The 17776-nt window shown below is 45.0% G+C and overlaps 2 protein-coding genes across 2 annotated transcripts in view; one reads left to right on the top strand and one right to left on the bottom strand.

The window, feature by feature from the left end:
* The window catches only part of LOC116977756 (cytochrome P450 4B1-like), a 104749-nt gene extending 100920 nt beyond the window's left edge, over positions 1-3829 (bottom strand). The window contains exon 1 of the mRNA XM_033028497.1: positions 3747-3829. The gene's annotated coding sequence lies outside the window, so the exon portion shown is untranslated. The remainder of the gene's footprint in view (positions 1-3746) is intronic.
* A 635-nt stretch (positions 3830-4464) lies between these two features.
* The window catches only part of efcab14 (EF-hand calcium binding domain 14), a 45706-nt gene continuing 32394 nt past the window's right edge, over positions 4465-17776 (top strand). The window contains exons 1-5 of the mRNA XM_033028495.1: positions 4465-4929; positions 5984-6132; positions 12532-12677; positions 14749-14847; positions 15908-16018. Coding sequence (XP_032884386.1) covers positions 4748-4929; positions 5984-6132; positions 12532-12677; positions 14749-14847; positions 15908-16018 — 687 coding nt within the window. The 5' untranslated portion in view covers positions 4465-4747. The remainder of the gene's footprint in view (positions 4930-5983; positions 6133-12531; positions 12678-14748; positions 14848-15907; positions 16019-17776) is intronic.

The raw sequence follows: 17776 nt of genomic DNA, 5'->3' as shown, positions 1-17776 counted from the left end.
CAGGACTTCTCTGCCCATCTAGCTAAAGCTAAATTATTCTCCAAAATCGACCTGGTCATGGGGGTACAATCAGATCCCCGTGCGACCGGAGGATGTGCCCAAAACGGCTATCATACAATATTTTATTCCATGTCGTTTGAACCTCAGTGAGGCTCAAACGAAACTCAATTTCCACAGCCATACAAACAAAGACAATTCCTACAAGACATACAAACAATTCAATTTACACAAACATCCATCACAGTGAATCTCCTCCTCACTGTGATGGAAGGCAGTCTTTTCTCTCCCCTGCACCATTTCTCTCCCGATGTCGAAGCCCCAGGTGGGCGATGGTGAGTCCCACGGCCATTAAGACCGTGCCGGGCGATGTGCGGCCCCGCTCCAGGCCCCAAGGTCACAAAGTTGGAGCCCCCGGAGGGCGCTGGAAAGTCCTGCGGCCATTAAAGCCGCGCCGGGCGATGTACGGCCCCGCTCCAGGTCGTTCCAACCCCGCGACATGGGCTGGAGAAGTTGCGTTGCGGGAGCTCCGAAAAGCGGTCTCCCATCCGGACCCGCGAGCTCCCAATGTCCCAGTCCACCGGACCTGCGGCTGCAGCTGGAGCCTCCGAGCTCCGGAGTCGGGCCGCAGCAGCGAGCCACCACCGCTCCCTACGCTCCGAGGCCGGCCAGCCCCATGATGGTAAGTGGTCCGCAGCCCACTTGACTGGAGCCCCCATGTCGTTCCAGTTGGAGGCCGCTCCACAGTGCTAGGCCCCAACGACAATGGAGACCCGACAAGAAAAAGGTCGGGTCTCCCGTGCAGGGAAGAGAATTTTAAAAGTTTCCCCCTCCCCCCACATGTAGTTAAAAACAGTATTAAAAAAAACACGAACAACTACATTTAACTAGACAAAAAATAAAAAAAAGACAGACAGGTTGTAGGGGCCGCTGCAATGTAAGTCGCGCCGCCGCACTCCACTACATGATTAATCAATAGCCTTCGGGCTTTTCGAATTTGTGTGTACGCCCTTTGGCCTTAAGAACGCCGCACAGGCTTTCCAACGCCTGATGGACACTGTGTGACGGGTGCTGGATTTTGTCTTCATTTATCTGGATGACATCCTGGTGGCGAGTCATCCGCGACATTGCGCCCACCTCCGGTTGTTGTGCCAGCACCTGAGCATGTTCGGGTTGGTATTAAACCTGGATAAGTGCCAGTTCAGCCTTCGGGCCATCAACTTCTTGGGCCATCATGTGACGCGGCACGGTGCGGAGCCTCTACTAGACAGCGTGGATGCCATTCGTCGGTTTCCTCGGCCATCCAGTGCGGGGCTTGCAGGAATTCGTCGGAATGATACAGTTCTACCACCGATTTGTGCTGGCGGCGGCGAGAATACTGCGGCCGCTATTTCAACTGTTGTCAGGCAAGCGGCGGGTGGTGCAGTGGACCGACGTTTGCCGTAGCGGCCTACGAGGGGGCGAAAGGCATTGGCTCGGGCAACGATGCTGGTACATCTGTGGGTCGACGCCCCTACAGCACTAACTGTGGATGCCTCGGACTCTGCGGTTGATGGTGTATTGGAATAGTTTGTAGACGGTCACTGGCGGCCTCTTGCTTATTCCTGTCGCCAACTCAACCCGGCGGAGCATAAATACAGCATGTTCGACCGGGAACTGCCAGCTTTATACCTGGCGGTGAGGCATTTCCGTTATGTCTTCGAGGGCCGGAACTTCGTTGCGTTTACTGACCATAATCCCCTCACTTTCACCTTTGCCAAGGTGGCCGACCATTGGTCCACTTGGGGTTCCACTGGCATCACCATCCTGTGTGACGTCTCCACGGGGCAGCCGCGTCCTATTGTTCCGGCGGCCTGGCGTCGTCGGATTTTCAACGCCATTCATGGTTTGGCCCATCCGGGCGACGGTGGCATTGGTTGCTGCAAGATTTGTATGGCACGGATTGCGGAAGAAGGTCAGGCATTGAGCCCGGACATCGAATGTTCAGCGGCACGTCCGGGCGCCAGTTCAAGACTTTGCTGTGCCTCGCCGACATTTCAACCATGTCCACGAGGATATCGTGGGGCCGCAGAATTTCACACTTGCTTACGGTGGTGGACCGTTTCACCCGGTGGGCGGAGGCCATCCCGCTTGTCGATACCTCGACCATGTCATGCGCGCGTGCCCTGGTGGCCTATTGGGTTGCCCGTTTCGGGATACCGCTGGATATCTCGTCCGACCGGGGTGCCCAATTCACATCGGAGCTGTGAATTGGGCACCAATGGTCAGCAATGGCTCACCTGTTGGGGGCTCAGCTCCACCACTCGACGGCCTATCACCCCCAGTCGAATGGGTTGGTGGAATGTTTCCACCGCTGGCTTAAGGACGCCGTGAAGGCTCCTGGTCCCGGTTGGATGGACGAGCTGCCGTGGGTCCTGCTGGGGATTTGCAACACCCCAAAGGAGGACTTGCAGGCTTCATCAGCCGAGTTGGTTTACGGCGTTCCACTGACCGTGCCCGGGGAGTTTATCCCAACCGCTGGTGGCTCCCAGGAGTCACTGTCATCCATGTTGGTTCGACTGCGGGAGAGGGTCGGCGCCCTGTCTCCTGTCCCAACGTCTCGGCATGGTGTCGCTCCATCTCACATGAGGTCTTGCGAACTGTCAGTATGTCTTCCTCCGCCGCAACGGCCATGGGTCGCCCTTACGAAGGTCCTTTTCGGGTGCTACAGCCCGGGCCCACGACTTTTGAATTGGACATGGGGGGTCGGGGGGAGACCGTGTCGGTGGCTCGTTTGAAGCCGGCTCATTTGGAACTGAGCAAGCCAGTCCAGGTCCCATCTAGTTCTTCCTTACCAGAAAATAAACCTTTGCGTGGGGACGTACGTACGAGGTCCGACCTCCTCGTTCAGCTGCCCATCCGTTTTTGTGCCTCCGGTTCTGGGGGGGGTATTGTTGGGGCACTGTGTGATGGGCCACGCACTGTACATAACCATCGGCTCCTGGGAGGGGACACGTGTCCCGGTGACGAGATATAGGTGTCACGGGTGCCCAGGGGGAGTATTTAAGAGTTAATCACGCGCGCACAGTGTAGATGAATGAGGCGAGTTAGTGTAGAATAAAGAACCAGTATTTCGGACAAACTTCGTGCCTGCCTCGTTCTTTAACGGACAACTCCGCTTCCGCTACACTGATCGTGTACAATAATTGAATTGTACATTAGTTCTGGGCAGTGGGGAAAATAGAAACCTACAACCTTAGGAGCTATAGCAGAAGACAGCATGTCTCCATGCGACTATTGCTAGTCTTTCCCTAACCTCGACAACCCACTCTCCTCTCCTCTCCTCTTCCCATTTCCATCAACTTCACCCAGATTCTACACACCAACAATTTGCAGTGGCCGATTAAACCGCAAGTCGTGGAGACGTGGGAGGAAAGCGACAGAGAGAGCGTGCAAACTCCACATCTGAAATTGTTCGCTACTGAAATTGTGGGGGCTTTTTGGTCCCTGGGCAGCGACCTCTCCGAGCCGAAGCTTCACATTCAGAACAGGGAGGTTGCCGGCATTCCGTCACTGCTGAAATTGCGTTTTCCCCCCCCCTGAGCAGCGACCTCACCGAAGCTTCACGTCGAAGTAGGGTCTCGGCCCGAAACGTCACCCATTCCTTCTCTCTACGGAGAAGTTGCCGGTCCCGCTGAGTTACTCCGGCATTTTGTGTTTACCTTCTACCCAGAGCTACTGCCGTTGCTTCTCTGGCATTTTGTGTTTACCTTCTCTCCGGAGATGGAGATGGAGCCACTGAGTTACTCCGGCATTTAGTGTCGTCTTCTCTCCGGTGATGGAGATGGGGATGGGGATGGGGTGGGGATGGAGATGGGGATGGGGATGGGGATGGAGGTGGGGATGGGGATGGGGATGGGGGTGGGGATGGGGATGGGGATGGGGGTGGGGATGGGGATGGGGATGGGGATGGGGATGGGGATGGGGATAGGGATAGGGATAGGGATAGGGATAGGGATGGGGATGGAGATGGAGATGGAGATGGGGATGGGGATGGGGGTGGGGATGGGGATGGGGATGGAGATGGGGATGGGGATGGAGATGGAGATGGAGATGGAGATGGGGATGGGGATGGGGATGGGGATGGGGATGGGGATGGGGATGGGGATGGGGATGGAGATGGAGATGGAGATGGAGATGGAGATGGAGATGGAGATGGAGATGGGGATGGGGATGGGGGTGGGGATGGGGGTGGGGGTGGGGATGGGGATGGGGATGGGGGTGGGGATGGAGATGGTGCCGCTGAGTTACTCCGGCATTTAGTGTCGTCTTCTCTCTGGAGATGGAGATGGTGCCGCTGAGTTACTCCGGCATCTTGTATTCAGACAGACCGACAGTTCCTCTATAATCTTTAATCTTTGGTTGTCAGGTTGCCAACGTCGCGCACTTTGCGCGTCACGGGGTCGCCGACCGGCCGCTTTGGCTGCCACCTCCTCCTAAAGATCCTATAGCTGTCGGATCTTTGCTCCCTCCCTCCCTCCGCTGCCGCGTTGGTGCCGCCAGTGCGGGTGCAGCGAGGAGCGGCGCCGAGGGCAATGAGCTGCTACCTGTGCCGGCTACTGCGTGCTTGTTGACCGACCGGCCGCCTCACTTCTTCCCTCACACCCCCCCTGCCTCTTAGGTTATATGTTGGGCCAGGAACCGCTGCAAACTGGAGAGCAAGCACGGGCAGCTGGATGTGCAGTATAAAGCGGCGACCCCGCAGAAGAAGATGAAGAAGCGAAAGGAGCTTAACGCGCTCATTGGTCTCACCGCCGACGGCAAGAAAAAGAAGCCGAAGAAGAGCTCCGGGCACCAGTTACTGCTGAGGACCGAGCCCACGGCCTCCGATTCGGAATCCACCTCTGATTTCGATGAGTTCGCCGAACCGGCCACCGGCTCCATGTTCGCAAAGTAAGAAAGAGCGCAGGATGAGGCCTTGTAACTCGAACCAGCGTTATGTAACTCGGTAACATGTAGACCAAAGAGATGTAGACGAAGCAATGTAGATTAAAATGCAATTTAAAATGAGGTTAAAATTTCACAAAAAAAATGTTGATTGGAATGCCAACAATGTCCCAATTGTTTGACTTCGACAGATTGTGTTGACAAAACGTACCACGAGAACAATGTTTACCTTACCGTCTAAAGTTGTTCCTCAGTACCCTTCCCCATAGTTTTTTTAGGATATATTCTGTTCAACATCTGGCCTATCGTTCTTCCATTGCAGACCTGCACAGTGTTTCAATTCCGAAATGCCTATTTCAGAATGTAGTCATGACCCTTTTAAATCAACAATATTGTGTGCAGTTTTGGTCTCCAAATTTGTGGAAGGACATTCTTGCTATTGAGTGCAGCATAGGCTCACGAGGTTAATTCCTGGGATGGCAGGACTGTCATATGTTGATAGAATAGAGCGGCTGGGCTTGCATACTCTGGAATTTAGAAGGGTCAGAGGGGATCTTATTGAAACATATAAGATTATTAAGGGTTTGGCCACGCTAGAGACAGAAAACATGTTCCTGATGTTGGGGAAAGGGGGAAATCCAGAACCATTTAAGAATGGCGATGAGGAAAAACTTTTTCACACAGAGAATTGTGAATCTATGGCATTCTCTGCCTCAGAAGGCAGTGGAGGACAATTCTCTTGGAAAGGGGCACTGATCATGGATGATCTATTCCCCCCCGCAGCCGCCTCTCTCTCCACCTGTTATATTATGCATTCCTTAAGCGTGGATATATGTAGGGCAATTTTAACTCTGCAATAAAGCTCTTGATCACAGAACTAAACTTAAAAACGTTAGATGTGTATTTTTTAAGTTTATCTTTTTATTTCCAACAGCAATGAAATTATTTACTTTTTTAGCCAATGCTCAAGTTTATTCTGATTATATAAATTAACTAGTTTCAAACATGTCATTTATTTAGAGCTTCAAGTGATCCATTTCCATTTCAACTTTTTTTACAGGGGAGGCTATGTGAAATGCTGCAAGATTTGTTATCCACTGTGTGCATTTGTTATGCTAGCTGCTTGTGTAGTAGCTTGTGTTGGGTTGGTCTGGATGCAGGTTGCTCTCAAGGAAGATCTGGATGCACTGAAAGAAAAGTTTAGAACATGTAAGTATAATCAGACTATGTATGCACAATCAATCATGAAGAAAAAGCATTTGTTAAATGTGTAATTTGGGATATCCTGCACAGGAATTTTTGTACCTTTTTCCATTTGGCATGAAGTGTAAAATGATTTGTGTTGTAAAGAATAGGGATTCCCCGAAGCCAGCATTAAACTGTGTTGAATCAACAAAGGACATCAAAGTTTTTGTACGGTATGTTCCCAATGCAATGTTGGTTGGTTTTTCTTGAGGTTAGTTCATTCATTTGTGGAAATAATTCTAATATTTGAAGTCATTAATTGGAATTTCATCGCGGACAGTGCGGGGTGCAGATTTTATTTAGTCTTTACTATATATGAGCATCACTGGTCAGTCTTTATTGCTTATTTCTAATTATCCATGTGAAGATGGTGCTGAACTATATTATTGAACTTTTTGGGTTTTTCTCATGATGGTACTCATCATATTGCTTGATTGGGAGTTCTAGTATTTAGGCCATGAGATGAGGATTTTCATGTTGTTCAGGGTAACATGGAAGGGAGAATGTAGAAACAAGGAACTGAAGATGCTTGTAGGAATGTTTGAGATGGGGGAAGGGGTTATCACTGGGAGGTGAGGACTCCTTAACAGAGAAAAAGATCTGGAAATGAAGGCAATGGAAGAAGAGCTCAACCTAATGGCGGGCTTGGTACTCATTGAGGTTGGGGTTTTATTTAGGAATGTTCGAGATGGATCCCAATGGAAACATCACCTATCTATGTTCCTCAGCGATGACCTGTTGAGTTACTAAAGCACTTTTTTTTAAACATGGGAGGGAATCTGTATGGGTCAATTATTTGAGGAAGTGGATAGAAGTTTTAACCTGTGTTTAATTTGTTATATACCTAATTTGGAAGAGGTTAGTGTTGATTTTGAGTGTAGAAAAAGGCCATATTCCATAGTACTACAATTGTCTAAAGAACAAATGCATTTAGTATCTCCTAATACTTGGCATTTCTACATTAATCACGTATGCCCTAATCTGCAGGTCCAAAGTCTGTGTTTTGAAAGTTACAAGAAAAGTATCTAGCAGCGATTACTTTCAAGCCATAAATTGTGATTGGAGCCAGACATAATGTGGAAGAGCTAATATCTAAAATGCAGCCGTAGTGTGTTCCACAGTAATTAGACTGTGGAAAATGGTGCCTGCTTCATATTGCTGTATTTTCAGCCAAAAACAATCTCCCTAGAGAGTGATATAGCACATGATCAATTCCTGAACTAACTGAAGTTGAATCCTATATAGGTACGAAGTTGTTGAATTCCAGGTAGTCCAAATGTTGTATTTCTTGAGTAGCTAACTCTGCTATGTGTTAATTTTAATCTATTTGAGTTGAAGTTACCTGTTTATTGTTCAAGTTTTGCGTCATGATAAATGGGGGATTGGTCGACAAATTAGAGGGGGATAAGGAAATCCTGAGGGTGGTATGGATTTGGAATTCTGAATGAGGATATTAGTAGAGGCCCCAAACTCTTGATCAGATTGGTAATTCAGAGGCTTGAATATTCAAATTCAAATTCTGTCCATGGCAGCTAAATTTTGCAAATTCAGTTCATGACATAACCATGGAATTAAAAGCTCTAAAACTCATGCATTTCTCCTTCGGGGAAGTATATCTGCCACCATCATCCAGTTTTTAACCAATCACTCATTCCAAACCCACCACAATATGGTTTTGGCCCGAAACGTTGCCTTTTTCCTTCGCTCCATAGATGCTGCTGCACCCACTGAGTTTCTCCAGCTTTTTTGTGTACCTTCGATTTTCCAGCATCTGCAGTTCCTTCTTAAACACAATATGGTTACCTTTTCACTTTTACAATGAAGTGCATTTATCTTAAAAGCTGAACAGACCACCCGGCATTGAAGTAGATATTTAATTTGAGAAAGGCAAGCTAACCTGGGCGATTGTACTCAGCCACATCATTAACGTTGGTGATGTGACAGAATAGGGAATGTTATTCAACAATTAAGCTAACAGTATGCATGTTTGGAGATAATGGCCCTGGCTCAGCAGGGCATTTGATATGGTTCTGCATGGTAGGCTACTCTGGAAGGTTAGATTGCTTTTGATCCAGACAGAGCTGTCCAACTGGATAGAAAATTTGCTTCATGGAAGGAAGCAGAATGTGATGGAAGGTTTTTTGGACTGGGAACCTGTGACTAATGGTGTGATTGTGGATCAATGTTGTGCCCATTGCTGTTTGTAGTTTATATCAAAGATTTGGATCAGAATGTACAAGGCATGTTCAGTAAATTTGCAGATGATACTTAAGTAGGTGGTATTGTTGATAGTGAAGATAGTTTAGAAATAAAAAACAGCAGGATCTTGATCAGTTGGGCAAGTGGGCTGAAGAATGGTTAATGAAGTGCAATATGAGGTGTTGCATTTTGAGAAGTCAAACCAGGCCAGGACCTTCACAGAGAATGCCTGGGGATTTTTGTAGAGCGGAGAGAACTAGGAATGCAGGTATAGCATTTCTTATGTCATGTCACAGGTAGATAGGGTGGTCAAGAAGGCTTTCAGCACATTGGCCTTCATTAATCAGGGTATTAATATAAAAGTTCAGATGTTATGCTACAAGACGTTGGTGAGAATACATTTGGAGTATTGGGTTTAATTTTGGTCATCCTGCTATAAGAAAGATGCTGTGAAGCTTGAAAGAGTGCAGAGTAGATATACTTGGATGTTGCCAGGACTTGAGGGCCTGAGCTATATGGAGAGGTTTGACAGTCTACGACTGTATTCCTTGGAGCACAGGAACATGAGTGGTGATCAAATAGAAGTGTATAAGATTATGAAGAAAATAGATAGGGCAGATGCACAGAGTCTTTTCCCAGAATGGTGAAATCAAGAACCAGAGGTCATAGGTTTAAGGTGAGAGGGGAAAGATTTAATAGAAACCAGAGGCAACATTTTCGGGGTATATGAAATGAGCTGCCAGGGGGGGTAGTTGAGGCAGGTACGATAACAACATTTAAAAGACATTGGGACAGGTACACTGATAGGAAAGGTTCAGAGGGATATGTGGCAAACATGGGCAGGTGGGACTAATGTTGATGGGGCATCTTGGTCAGTATGGGCAAGTTAGGCCGAAGGGTCTGTTTCCATGCTGTGACGCTAAGCCTACAGTATTGATCCAGAACCCGTGTGTCTTCCATTCTGTCATGCTAAATAGGGTGAGATATCCTCCTGATTGTTATTGACCCTTCCTCAGCTGATGAATTAATAATTCTCCACATTGAGCGTCCCTTTTGAATAAAATTATGACTGATTGGATCTTGACTTTAACTCAATTTTCCTAACCTTTAACTACCCAATAGTTCACAAATCTGTTTATCATTGTGTCAACTGAGAATGCACTGCACAGCTTACCGGGTAGAGAGGTGTGGAGGCTGAGTCATGACAATCTGTCAGATTTATCAATCTCCAGGAGAAGAAATTACACCTTCATAAATAGGAGGTGCCACTTGAGGTGGTGCAGCAGTAAGTGCTGCTGACTCACAGGTCCAGAAACACAATTCTTTCTAATCTTTGTGGAATTTGTATATGCTAGATATTCTAGTTAATAGGCTGATTAGCTGGTGTTAGTTACCCATGGATTAGGTGGGTGGTAGCAGAATGAGGGAAGAGTTAGAACATGGAGCAACTTTGGTTTGGTTTATTATTGTCACATGTACCTAGATACTGTGAAAAGCTTTTTGTGCTATCCAAGGAAATCATATCACACATGTGTACAATCAAACCATTTATTAGAACAGCAGGTAAGGCAAACGAGAAAGGAAACATGAGTGCAGAATATAGTGTAAGCTACGGAGAAAATCCAAAGAAGAAACAAGTGCAAGTGTCATAACAAGGTAGATTGGGAGATCAGGAATACATCCTTGCCAATCAGAGATTTTCAATACTCTGATAATAGTATGGATGGAGCACTTCTTGAATCTGGTTGTATATTCTTTCAAGCTTTTGTGTCTTCTGCTGGAAGAAGCGGGGAGAAGAGGGAATGCCAGGGATGAAAGTGGTCCATGATTATTTTGGCTGCTTTGCCAAGGAAGCATGAAGTGTAGAGACAGTAGCTTTGTGATGTGGGTGGAGGGGGTGGGTGGGAAGAAAGTGGGTTTGTGTGATGTACTGGTGTTCGTCCATAACTCTGCAATTTCTTGTGGTTTGGGCAGTGCAATTGCCAAACCAAGTTGTGATGCATGTCAATATGATGCTTTTTACAATGCATCTGTAGAAATTGGTCAGATTCATTGGAGATATGCTGAACAGTACAGCACAGGCCCTCATGCTGATGCATTAGCTGACCATGAAGTTAAATTAAACTAACCGCATATCCCTCCATTACCTACTTGTTCAAGTGCCAGTTTAAATATCTCTTAAACACCACTATCATGTCTGCTTCCACCCACTACTTCTGGCAATTTCCCGGCACCTATCACACTGTATTAATAAAAAAAGCTTGCCCAGAACATCTCCTTTAAAATGTTTGCCCTCTCATTCTTGAAGGAATGCCCTCCAGAATATGCCATTTCTACCCTTGGGGGGGGGGGAGTGAATAACCTCTCTGTGCCTCTCGTAATTTTATAAATTTCTATCAGGTCTTTCCTGAGTTTCTGTAAGTAACAACTATTTATCATGGTTCAGCTGAAACATACTAGCATTTCATCTGGCTCAATTTCCGAAATTGCTACCCGTTTTGTAAACTCAGCAGGTGCAGCAGCATCTATGGAGCGAAGGAATTGCAGGACGTTTTCACTTAAATTTATTTTCATTTTATCATGTTTATTAAGATTAGATACATTTTTAATAGTATGAAGTCCTGATTAGTGGTTTATATTTTGACAAAGTGATTAGCATGTTTTGACAAAGTGATTAGCCCATTTCCGACACTTCCCTACCATTCCCTGACCTCACCATCTCCATCGCAGGGGACAGACTCCTGACCGACATACATTACAAACCCACTGACTCACATGGCTATCTGGACTACACGTCTTCCCACCCTGCCCCCTGTAAAGACTCCATCCCCTACTCCCAATTCCTCCGCCTACGCCGCATCTGTTCCCAGGATGAGACATTCCATACCAGGGCATCGGAAATGTCCTCGTTCTTCAGGGAACGGGGATTCCCCTCCGCCACCATAGATGAAGCTCACACCAGGGTCTCATCCATACCCCGTAACACTGCTCTCTCTCCCCATCCCCGCACTCGCAACAAGGGCAGAGTCCCTCTGGTCCTCACCTTTCACCCCACCAGCCGGCAAATACAACACATAATCCTCCGCCATTTCCGCCACCTCCAACGTGACCCCACCACTCGCCACATCTTCCCATCTCCCCCCATGTCTGCCTTCCGCAAAGACCGCTCCCTCCGCAACTCCCTCTTCAATTCTTCCCTTCCCTCCCGCACCACCCCTTCCCCGGGCACTTTCCGTTGCAACCGCAAGAAATGCAACACCTGTCCCTTCACCTCCCCCCTCGACTCCATTCAAGGACCCAAGCAGTCGTTCCAGGTGCGACAAAGGTTCACCTGTATCTCCTCCAACCTCATTTACTGCATCCGCTGCTCTAGATGTCAGCTGATTTACATCGGGGAGACTAAGCGGAGGTTGGGCGATCGTTTCGCCGAACACCTCCGCTCAGTCCGCAATAACCAACCTGACCTCCCGGTGGCTCAGCACTTCAACTCCCCCTCCCATTCCCAATCCGACCTCTCCGTCCTGGGTCTCCTCCATTGCCAGAGTGAGCAACAGCGGAAATTGGAGGAACAGCACCTCATATTCCGCCTGGGGACCTTGCGTCCGGATGGCATTAACATTGAATTCTCCCAATTTTGCTAGCCCTTGCTGTCTCCTCCCCTTCCTTAACCCTCTAGCTGTCTCCTCCCACCCTCCCATCCACCTGCCCTCGGGCTCCTCCTCCTCCCCTTTTTCCTTCCTTCTCCCCCCCACCCCCCATCAGTCTGAAGAAGGGTTTCGGCCCGAAACGTCGCCTATTTCCTTCGCTCCATAGATGCTGCTGCACCCGCTGAGCTTCTCCAGCAATTTTGTGTACCAGCATGTTTATTTTACTCTAAATGAACTAATGCCTTGACTCCAAGCTCCCTAAAAATTATTGTATGCCACTTTTGTTACTTTGATCTACAGCTATGTGATAGCAGCCTGCATTCAGTCCTCTACTTCACCCGATGTTCCCACTTCTTTCAGTAGTATTTCAAATAATTTGCAAGGACACTAAGCACTTATGGAGAAAATCAAATGTTCTTATTGAAAATAAAACTTAAGAATTAAGATATATGCTTCTTGTAGGGCTTTCTTTCTTCATGTTTTGGTGTTAAAACTGGATTTTCTTTTGTCCTTGTAGTGGAATCTAGTCAAAAAACTTCCTTTAGTGACATTCCAAAGCTAAATGAAGATCTCCTTGCAGTCCAGAAAGATCTTATCAACCTTGACACTGGAGACAAAGGAATTAGCAAAATATGGACCAACATCACAGAACTAAATAAGCAAGTAAGCAAATGTACTGCTTTTGCATAATGGGGAACAATGTGGCTCAAAAGACAATGAAAAAACATTATTGCAAAACCTGGAATATATCAAATGGATGTTGAATGTATATGACCAAAACAGATGATTAAAAGCTGGGCAGGAATCCAAAGAGAAGCGGAGGTAAAACAAATGAAGGCTATAAAAAAGATGTGGGGAAACACTGCTTATGTAGGAGTACTAATGTTTTGCACTTGGGCTGACCAACAGGAAATGAACAGTCACTTGGAGCACACCTGACAGCTCTTTTTGGATTTCTCGTGTCTCCATCTCAAGAGATAAACCATCCACTTACATTTACTGCAAACCTACTGACTCCCACAGCTCCTTGACTCCACCTCCTCCCATCTATTCTCTTATAAGGAAGCCATCCCTTTTGCTTAGTTTCCCTTTCTACACTGAATTTGTTCTAAAGATTAGATTTTTAGTTCCAAGACATCTGAAATATCCTATTTTAGGAAATGTGACTTCCCCTCCACTGTTTAACAGAGCCCTCACTTGCATTTTCTCAATTTCCTGGACTCTCGCCCTACCTACCACCAAGAATGTAGATGCAAGTTTTCTTGGTCCTTAACTGTCACCCATCCAATCACCGCATTGAACAAATCATCCTTTGTCATTTATGCCACCTGCAATGGGATCCCACCACCAGTTACATCTTTCCCTTTCTGCTTTCTGCAGGAGTACTCTCTTCATGGGTCCCTAGTTTGCTCATCCTTGAGGCACTATGCATCTGGTTCCTCTGCTAGCTGGCATTTAAATGGGGTGATCTTTGTTTAAAAAATTATACAGATTGAATTTTTATGTTCAGTTGAAATATATTTAAATCCTTTAAAAGCCGTGCAAGGTGCCAACTATCAAATGTGTTAGGTTGATTTAAGGCAACCCCAGCATCTGTCATTTTAGGCCTGTTTGCATTTTGTGGCTTTATCTTGTAGAAAGGCCATAATGTTGAACCTGCCATTATGTTGCAGTGCCAATGCAAGATTTGCACAGAAAACAAGTGTGGGTAATGGGTCAGGTTAAGCTGATCTGACCCGTGCAGTTACAGTTCAAAATTTTAATGCCTTTCTACATTTATGTTTATCTTATGCACAGTCTTTATCTTATCTGCACAGTCCTAAATATGCACTTCTGATTGGAGAAGCTTGGGCTTCTAAAGTGTGGCTTTAGACTTTATAAATACAGCTAGGGAAACTGGTCCTTCAGCCCACCGAGTCCACACCAACCAGCGATCACCCCATACACTAGCACTATCCTATACACTAAGGACAATTTACAGAAGCCAATTAACCTATAGGTCTTTGGGGTGTGGGAGGAAACCGGAGCACCCGGTAAAAACCCGCACGTTCACTGAGAACGGACAAACTCCATACAGACAACACCTGTAGTCAGGATCGAACCCGGGTCTCTGGCACTGTAAGACAACAACTCGACCACTGCCGAATGTGCCGCCCACATTCCTATTCATGCAACCATGATTACTATTGCAAAAGCACAATTGATAAAATCCTGAGAAATCGTTTTTTCTACTTCCCAGCTTCCTCCAACTTTGGTACATAATCCCTCTCTACCTTTTCTCCTGTGTCTTATCCTTTGGTTCTCCAGTTGTTGGTTCATTATTCACCTCTGCCCCTACCAACACCAAGTGTTTTAATACTTGCCAACCTATTATCTTTCAACATCCTAATCAGTGATAGATCTGTTTGCTTTCTTTTTAAATTGATCAAACTTATCTCCCGACTAATACTTTTAATTTGGACTATTCATTTGCTCTGTCTGTACAATATTATTACAACTTTTGAAAGCTGGTCCAGTTTTCCATTGCTGTCAAAATCTGTTGCATATTGGCCAACTTCAGCAAAACGTGTTTTGTTTTAGGTTTTGGCAAGCATGTTTATGTTTGTGGAAGCAATAGATGTTGACACATAAGAGGAAGGGAGACTGATTGCTTTAAATCTGGTTTTTATTTTATTTTTAACTTCAAGTTATATTTGAATGTGATTCAACCCACTTTTGTTTGTTTTATTACTAGATTACCGAACTAAATTCAGCTGTTGCCCATTTAAAGGCCAATGTCAAATCAGCATCAGAACTAATCAACCTTCCAGTCACAGTGGAAGAACTCCAGAAGGTAAAAACTCTGCTCCATTTTATATCAAATGTAGCAGTTTTTGTTGTGCTTGCAAATACTTTTTATGTACCATTGATTACAACAGCAAATTATCTTTTACACTTCAATGTTTGGGATTTAAATCCAAACCAGTTAGAAGGTCAAAGAAGTGACTTAAAAATGAGCAGAAAACTGTCAAAGGAAGTCTTTGTAGAGAAATATGTTGCTATTACAAAGGAACAGTTTTATGTAGATGCAGGCCTATGTAGGCCTAGAATAGTATACATTTTTTTTCTCTGCTATCATTTAACAGCTTACAAAAAGTAGTATGCGGAGTGTGCATTTGACATATCTCATTTAATCTTTTGAAATCAATTAAGAATTAATGCAGCAAGGTTCTGGCTTTATTCTGAAGAAAGAATCATAATATTTCAAAAACTGATGTAGTAGATTAGAAAACGGGTACAGTGGCAAGTTATTAGGCTAGAGCAGCTTTCAGAGTTGGAGAATAACCTGTGGTAAGGGGCAAAAAACAGTGTTCAAATCTGCGCACTTTACAATTTGGCCCCTTTGGAGGCTGGTCATGTGGGTGGTGTTAGGTGACCATTCATTATATGGAGTTCCGGAAGAGTTGAAAGTTTCCTTGGGTGCAACCATATAAAACGAATTCATAGATTTAAAATATGCTTGTGGCATGTAATTTGCTGATTATAGTTTGTTGAAGGGACTCAATGACAGGACAACATTTGTAGAGTTATTCCACCTGCTCTTCTTGTAGGGCTATAATGATTAGGGAAAACTAAAACTGATCAAATTCTTTTGAAAACAGAATTGTGGGAGTACTTAGCCACTCAAATTGTAATGATTGAGGAAGAAAGCCAACCATCACTTCTGAACAGCAACTGGGGTTGGGCCATAAATATATCACCAGTATCCAGAAAATCCATATTTAAAAAAAATGTACATTAAATTCTAGTAATTTCTGGGACTAAATGCAACTGATTATTGAAAAGTTATTTGTCAAAGGGAAATTAATGTGTAATTTAAAAAAAAAAAGATTATATTGCATTGATTCTTGCAGAGTGTTGCCACAATTGGGAGCACACTTACTAGTGTGCAGCATGACGTTGATACTATTAAAGCAGCTTTAGAGGATCGGAAGAAAAAAATGGAGACACTTCAGCAAAATGAGGTAAGAAGTGCAGTTGCGAGGAATGGGGATCAGAACATTTCACATCGTGATTTTCAGTGTGAAAACAGAATGCATACACAAATATTTTGTCCTATATCCTCAATTCCGCATTCACAATTTGCTTGTGATACCAGAGATATAATGAGATTGTTTATATTAATGTATGCAATAATTTTATAATTGCTATAACATGGTTTTCAATTAAAATAATATTTGAAAGCAATTAGACAACATTAGACTGTCAATGTCAACAAACCTTTGTTGCACTAATAATCTGTTAATTTAACAATTACTATCTATATTGCTTAGTGATGCAAGCAGGGTAATCAGCAAAATAGTTTATAGAGAAATTGCTTTGTTCACTGGTTTGAATAATTAAACCTTTTATAGCATTTTGATAATGGAGAAATCAGACTAATTGGGCAAATTAAAATTATTTTAATATCTCTGTATATATAGTATTCAGGCAACCTTTAAGTTATGGGGGTTGCGTTGCTAGAAAATAAATAAATTAAAATATTAAGTTTGGAAGTGAATGTAGGTTTCATGGTTAATAGGTTTGTGATTTTATGATAAAATTGGTGGTTTAGTGGACAGTGAAGACGTTTTTCGGTGATTATAACAAGTTCTTGATTATCTGGGTCAGTGAATCAAGGAATAGCAGATGGACTTTAATCAGATAATTGTGAGGTGCTGCATAGTATTTGGTCGGGGTAGGGGTAGAGATGGGTACAAAATGTACAATTACAACATTTAAAAGGCACTTAGATATGTACATGGATAGAAAAGGTTTGAAACGATTTGGGCCAAGTATAGGCGTGGGATGAGCTCGCTTGGGCAGCATGGATGAATTGGGCAGTGTGGCCTGTGTCTGCTGTACAACTTCATGACTATGACTAAATTATATAAGGTCCCATTTGACAAGGTCCCACAGAGGAGATTAGTGAGCAAAATTAAGACACATGGTATTGAGTGTAGAATGCTAACATGGCTAGAAAATTGGTTGGTAGACAGGAAACAAAGAGTAGGGATTAACTGGTCCCTTTCTGAATGGCAGGCAATAACTATTGGGGTACTGGAAGGCCTGGTGCTGGGACCGCAGCTATTTACAATACACATCAATGATTTAGATGAAGGGATTCAAAGTAACATTAGCAAGTTTGCAGATAACACAAAGCTGGGTGGCAGTGTGAACTGTGAAGAGGATGCTAAGAGAATGCAGGGTGACTTGGACAGGTTGAGTGAGTGGGCAGATGCATGGCAGATGCAGTTTAATGTGGATAAATGTGAGGTTATCCACTTTGGTGGTAAGAATAGGAAGGCAGATTATTTTCTAAATGGTGTCAAGTTGGGAAATGAGGAAGTACAACGGGATCTGGGGGTCCTTGTTCATCAGTCAATGAAAGTAAGCATGCAGGTACAACAGGCAATGAAGAAAGCGAATGGCATGTTGGCTTTCATAACAAGAGGAGTTGAGTACAAGAGGAGCAAAGAGGTCTTTCTGCAGTTGTACAGGGCCCTAGTGGGACCACACCTGGAGTATTGTGTGCAGTTTTGGTCCCCTAATTTGAGGAAGGACACTCTTGCTATTGAGGGAGTGCGGCGTAGGTTTACAAGGTTAATTCTCGGGATGGCGGGACTGTCATGCTGAGAGAATGGAGCGGCTGGTATACTCTGGAGTTAAGGATGAGAGGGTATCTTATTGAAACATATAAGATTATTAAGGTTTGGACATGCTAGAGGCAGGAAACATGTTCC

This window comes from Amblyraja radiata, chromosome 10 (genome assembly GCF_010909765.2).
Source record: "Amblyraja radiata isolate CabotCenter1 chromosome 10, sAmbRad1.1.pri, whole genome shotgun sequence".
NCBI lineage: Eukaryota > Metazoa > Chordata > Chondrichthyes > Rajiformes > Rajidae > Amblyraja > Amblyraja radiata.
This window is presented reverse-complemented; position numbering and strand designations above follow the sequence as displayed.